Here is a 6012-nt window from a genome sequence, read left to right as displayed (position 1 = left end):
CCAGACATATCAATCGTGGAGAGTATCAATGAGGGTGAGTTTGGCCAGCTGGGAAATTGATACAGGCCAATCAGGACACAGAAGCAGCGACTCCCCATGGTGTCAAACACACGCATATGAGGCACTAAAGCCCTGCTCATGATCTTATACACAGTTATTCTGAGAAGGAAAATACATTACTTTTTGTGTGTGTGTGCACCTTCCTATATGTGTACATGTATATGCATGTGCCTGTGCATGTGAAGGTCAGAGGTCAACTCAGATGCCTCTCGACCTAATTTTAAAGACAGGTTTTTTTTTTCACTGAATTGAAGCTTACCAATTCAGCTAGTCTGGGTGGTCAGTGAGCCCCGGGGATCCTTTGTCTCCACCTCTCTAGTGCTGTGAATACAAGGGCACACTGCTGTGCCTGGCTTTGATCCTGGGGATCCTAACTTCAGTCCTCAGGCTTTACTGACCGAGTTATTCCCCGCTTCCATTATGTTTTACACACCATTTGGCTCACTGCCACCTGCTGCTAGGAGGGAGAGCCTGGCAAACTCTTAAGATGCATCCCAGGCGGCTCTTCCTCCAGCCTGGCTCAGCTGCCACAGACACCACCCATGTTACCGGGCTCCTCACTGTACTAATCTGCACTAAGGTCTTTGTCTCAGTGACCAACCCTGGCGATGAATACATCATCAAACACGTCCTTACGGCACCTCTCAGACCATAATTCAGTTCAACTGCCTAAACCTTCACAAGCCAAGGTCCGTGTAGGACGTTACTGCTAGGATGCCCGGCTTCCACCACCTGGAAGGCAGGCAAGACAGAGTCAAGGGGAGGCAGAAGGGATGGAGATAGAGGCTGCAGGTGAGGCTGGGTGTCTCAGCTGCCCCTTCAGGAAGCGTCTAGAGTATTAAAGATAGGAAAGACAAGAGACTGCCAAAGAGACCAGCGATGGGAATGGCACCCGAGGAGGTAGTAAGAGCTGCTGGAAGGCCTGCCCCAGGCTTTGTCCTGAGAGGTCCCCAGAAACAGTCTGGAGAAGAAAGCCTTCTGTGGTGACCAGTGTGGGTTTGGTTCCACCACAAGCCTGTGTCTTCCCTGTTCTTGAATCAAGTGCTACAAGCCAGACCCTGATCCAGAAGATCGGGCTAACAGGAGCTTAGGCCAACACAGACTGCTTCATTACAAGAACACCCTTGGAAGCTATTCCATAGTGCCCCTTGGTGCTGACTGACCAACGAACATGGAGAAGAGCAGAATGTCCCTACATCCTCCCAGACCTTCCACCATCGCCTCACCCTGCTCACAGTTGCTCTGAGCGTGGTCTCAACCAGAGCACCCTCAGGTACTTCATGGAAAGCATGTGGGAGAGGTGGCAGCTCCTAACCCAGAGGCTGGTCCTGAGAATGCTGGCTGGAAGCCAGCCCCGTGAACAAGCACCCTCTGAATCTGGTTTCTCTTAAAGTGCGTGCTCAAAAAACAGTCACCTACAGATGTTTCCCCACCCATCTTACAGTTCTGGTAAAAGCCAGTGGGCTCCAAACACAAGGCTGTACTATGTCTGGGTACAGAAGACACTGGCCTGGGAGGCTCCTCCCTTCCACAGGTCTCCAGGTAGATTCTGACATGACCAGGGGTCTCAGGGAATCTCCTCACCCAATAATAACATCAGACTGTGCAGCCCACCTCATGCTGGGATCACCCACAGAGGGGTTGTCTATGTTCTGGGGTGTCTGATGAAAATGTAGGATTCTCAGGGCTAGCTTCTATGGTCTCATTCAAAGACCTAGGTAACACAGCCTACCCATAAGGCTCCACAACACTACAGGTTGGTCACTGCTCATCGCTGCTCATCAGAACCAGACAGTAAGTCATTACTGCTTTAGATACCACGTACTTTGCCTGTAGGAATCAAGATAGAGCTGAGCTCAAAGTCTCCTCTCTGTTCTACCTTTCACAGTGTCAGACGTTGCTACACAGACAGCTGGGGTGATGGTGGCAGCAACAGTCTTACCCAGCTATGGACTTGCAGACTGTAATACCAGCCTGCCAGGCAAGGCGAGAACACTGGAGTCGTAGTGGCATAGGTCAGCCACTTGCATTCTGCTTAGATCTGTTGCCTGCTCCTCAGGAAGGAGTTTGTACCTGGTACTGTCGAATGAGTGACAGGAACCTCTCTCATCATCTCTCATGAGCCTCACAGATTAAGAAGTGGGAGAAAGTACCCACCGATCTCCCTCTGCCAGGAGTTACCAGCCTAATCTCTGTACTAGGAGAGACCAACCCTTTACTTTCACAGCATGACACCGCCATGCTCACACAGAGTACGCAGTGTAATGGACTTTAAAAATAATCTGTGTTCTACACACTCACAGCTGTACTCTGCTACAGGCAGCCTGTAGTTGATCATGCCTATGACCACACCAAAAGAAACTCCCTAGAATCAGCACCAAATGAAGGGCCCCACTTCCCAAGCCAGTTACAGTTGCTTTAGATCGGTTATTCCATACCTCTCCCAGACACAGACAGGCAGACCCCACTAACCCCGAACCTCTCCTGCTCCCACTTCCCTCCCTACACCTCTGTTCAAACACTGACATTAGCCAAAGTGAATTAGTTTCCTCTCAAGAATACACAGATGATCCTCTCTTCTGAATTAGAATAGTTCTTACATGGTCAAAACATTATTATTATTTTACAGTATTTATTTCAGCCGAGCCTCTTCCCAGTGCTCCCATGACCACGCAGGTCCCTGTGGAGTTAGAGTGCACAGAGCTCACCAGAGTGTGCTGGCCCAGGGCAGTGGCTCTGTAGTTGCTGCTGTTCCTACCCAGCTCACCACAGCTCCGTGGCCCTGGTTTAGCTGCTGATGTTATTATGTCTGCATGGGCTTTTCTTTTGTGGCCAGGCTGGCTTGCAGTTTGTTGTTTAGCCTAGGATACACTCAATGTCCTATCCTCCTGCCTCTGTCACAAGTATGTACAACCATGTCTAGTCATGTGATGTGAAGGATGGAATCTAGGCAAGCACTCTACTGACCGGGACCCAGCCTCTTTTCTTTCCTCTCAGTGTGCATGCGTCATGCCTCTTAACCATACATTAGGAAACTAACATTGAGAAATGCTCTGTGACTGCCCAGTGCCCCGCCTGCTTCTGTTTAATGGTCCCGACCTGCTGTTCAGTTCATGTGTGTGTTAAGTTTATGCAGAACGGAACACAAACCTCACACTGGAGTTTACTGAGTGACCCAGTTGTTAGGTTCCTGACACCCGGGGACTGGGGATGCTCTGTGATTGCTTTGGTCTGCTTATTTCCAGAGGCTAAAGCCAAGCCTTTAGGGGTTATTAAAGGCCCTCCTTCCCACCACAGCTAACATCCTATTCCTTTCAGCTCTCGCCCAAATGCTGTTTGCTCCGTGGAGGCTTCTTGCCTTCTTTTCCTCCATGCGCAGCACCTGCTGTCTTTCCCCTTGTCTGACCTGTGCATATGGAGAGCTTCAACTCTTACTGAAGTGTCCTCAGTGAAAGGTGCATTTACAATCTTCCCATCAAGTAAGCCTGGGCCTCATGCAGGGTTAAAGGAGCCACACTGGAGCCACCCTCACATGTTTCCCTCACCAGCCTGAGGGCAGGACATACCAAGGCCACACCAAAGCATGGTCACTTTGTATCAGTCTCCACAACACAAATGGGTGGACTCTAGTAAACCCGAGCCTCACCCGCTTCTGTCTCTACACCTGTGGGCTAACTGCCCTGCACCCCAGCCCAGCCTAGAGCCCGTACGCACTGTGAGAAGCCAGAACAAAAGGCACAACGGTAGGTGAATGGGCTGGCTGCTTACCCAGCAGCCTTCTGAAAGATCTCAGGGGACAGGTTTCTGGGGGCAAGAGGGTTGTATCTGCTCTTTGAGCCCCTACTAGATGCCAGAGGGGCAGGAACAGTGTCAGCTGCATTTACCTCAGGGTTTATTTCTGAGCAGTTGCTCAATACTTGCTGAACATAAAGCTCTTTATTTTCAGGGCCTCACACATCCGGGTACCTTCATAAATGCAATGTCACTGAAGAAATAGAAGTTGAATGGACTGAGAGAGTGGGCACTGCCCATGCTTCTTCGTAGGTTTCTATGTGTCATCCACACCATGGTGTTACTCTGAGTCCATCAGCCGTAGCCAGAAGAGATGGAAATGAAACAAGTAGGAGAAAGAGAACATCCGTCTGCAGAGCTGAAATCAATCCTCCTGCACCTCTCCGCCATCATCTGCAGAACCATCTCAAGATCCCGTAGTCTATACACGTCATTAAAAAAATATCAATGTCATACCGAAATGGAGGAGGATTTTTCAGGAGGCCTTGGCTTTGATCTTAGACAGTAATAGCTCATTCTTTCGGCCCTCCTGGAAAAGCAGAGTAAGAGATAAGCAGAGATTAGTCATCGGTACTCACACGGGGGTCTCCAGAGGGGCCAAGCCTCTCCCCAGTCTCGGTAACCACTTCTTTGTTTTGTTTTGCCTTTTTTTTGTTTGTTTTTTGAGACAGAGTCTCATATAGCCCAGTTTGGTCTTGAACTGGCTCCAAAGCCAAATGACCGTGCGTGAATCCGATCCTCCTGCCTCTACGTCCTGAGTAAATATGAGAATTACAGTGTACTGGGGATCAAATCCAGTGCTCTGGATTCCAGGCAAGCACTCCATCAACTGAACTCCATCTCTTGCCACTTAGCCATTTCTGACAAGTCAGTCAGTCTTCAAGCACGAAGCCACCAACAGTGACCTACTAACCTTCTATACTAGAGATGTGATGAAGCCTCTGGACTAAAGGCAAGAGACCAGGCACCATCTTTCCTACAGACAGAACTTTCTAAATTCTCCGAGGGGACAGAAGCAGAAAGCAGATACTTATCTGCTTGGGAGGGTAAGAGAGAAGGGGCCTTGGAGACCATACCCTAAAATGTGAGCAAGGCAGCCCTAGTGTGCACACAGCAGATGACACATTGAGCGGTTCTAGCAGTTCTAACCATGCCAAGTAGTCTCAGCCTTAAGAACTAAATGCACAGAAGACGTGATGAGAAGTATTGATGAAGGGTGCTCCCCTCTCCAATAATGAGGTACACGAGCTCTGCGACTAAACATGTTGAGGGCTATCACTGAGGGATGTCATTGGGCCCATTCCCTGACAATGGTACCCAGTGTCCTAAGATACCAGTTACCTTTCTGTAACCCCTTCTTCTGGCAAATTCTAGAGCTCTTCACCTGACAGCTCACAATGCTTCTGCTAGCAAACCTCTAACAGCCCCAGGCCTTTCCCAAAGCATCTTAAGGTCTCTAACAAAGAGACAGCTGAGGGACTGGGGAGGTGGCTCACTGGGTAGGCAAGTATGAGGACCTGAGTTTGAATCCCCATCAACCACATAAAAAGCTTGACGTGTGCACATGCCTGTAACTGTGGAGCTGTGTGTACAGAGGCAGGAGGGCTGGGGTACTTTCTGGCTGCCAGCCTACACCCAGTGAGATCTTGTCTCACGAGAATATAGCTGAGGAATGACAGAGCAGACATCAGTGCCCTCCTCTGGTCTCTGCACAGACACAGAGGACATGCACTTACATACATGTGTATCACAGCTGGACTCCACATCAGTTGCTGGGCTTTTCCCATGCCTCAGGGCCTTGGTTGCTTCCTGATGTGTTCTTGCTCTCCCCATAGCAGAGCCTGGCTCAGTCTGTGGAGCCCACTCTGACTATAACATCTGCCTCTGTCTCCCTACATGTAAAGTTTGAAACTATCACTTTTTAAATTTCTTGTTCACTAGGACTTCTGTTCATTTGTTCTTAGTTTCTCATCCACCTCCTTCACCACAGCGAAGCTCCTTGAGGACAGAGACCAGGTCTGTTTTACAGCCTGGTTCATCCCACAGGCACAGTCAGAGCTGGGAGAGCATTTGAAAGGATGAGACGTGTTGCCATGCCTGTGGGTATGCATATCGCTGCCAAACATTAGATCAGAAAACAGAGGGCAAGGCAGGCAGAGG

At 49.6% G+C, this 6012-nt stretch overlaps 1 protein-coding gene across 1 annotated transcript in view; it reads right to left on the bottom strand.

Moving 5' to 3' along the window:
* Positions 1 to 3977: 3977 nt before the first annotated feature.
* The window catches only part of Ccdc93 (CCC complex scaffolding subunit CCDC93), a 68387-nt gene continuing 66352 nt past the window's right edge, over positions 3978 to 6012 (bottom strand). Inside the window, 1 exon segment of the mRNA NM_001024997.1 lies at positions 3978 to 4381. Coding sequence (NP_001020168.1) covers positions 4328 to 4381 — 54 coding nt within the window. The 3' untranslated portion in view covers positions 3978 to 4327.

This window comes from Rattus norvegicus, chromosome 13 (genome assembly GCF_021556685.1).
Source record: "Rattus norvegicus strain SHRSP/BbbUtx chromosome 13, alternate assembly SHRSP_T2T, whole genome shotgun sequence".
Classification (NCBI taxonomy): domain Eukaryota; kingdom Metazoa; phylum Chordata; class Mammalia; order Rodentia; family Muridae; genus Rattus; species Rattus norvegicus.
Note: the sequence above shows the minus strand (reverse complement) of the source record. Positions and strands in the feature narration are given on the sequence as shown.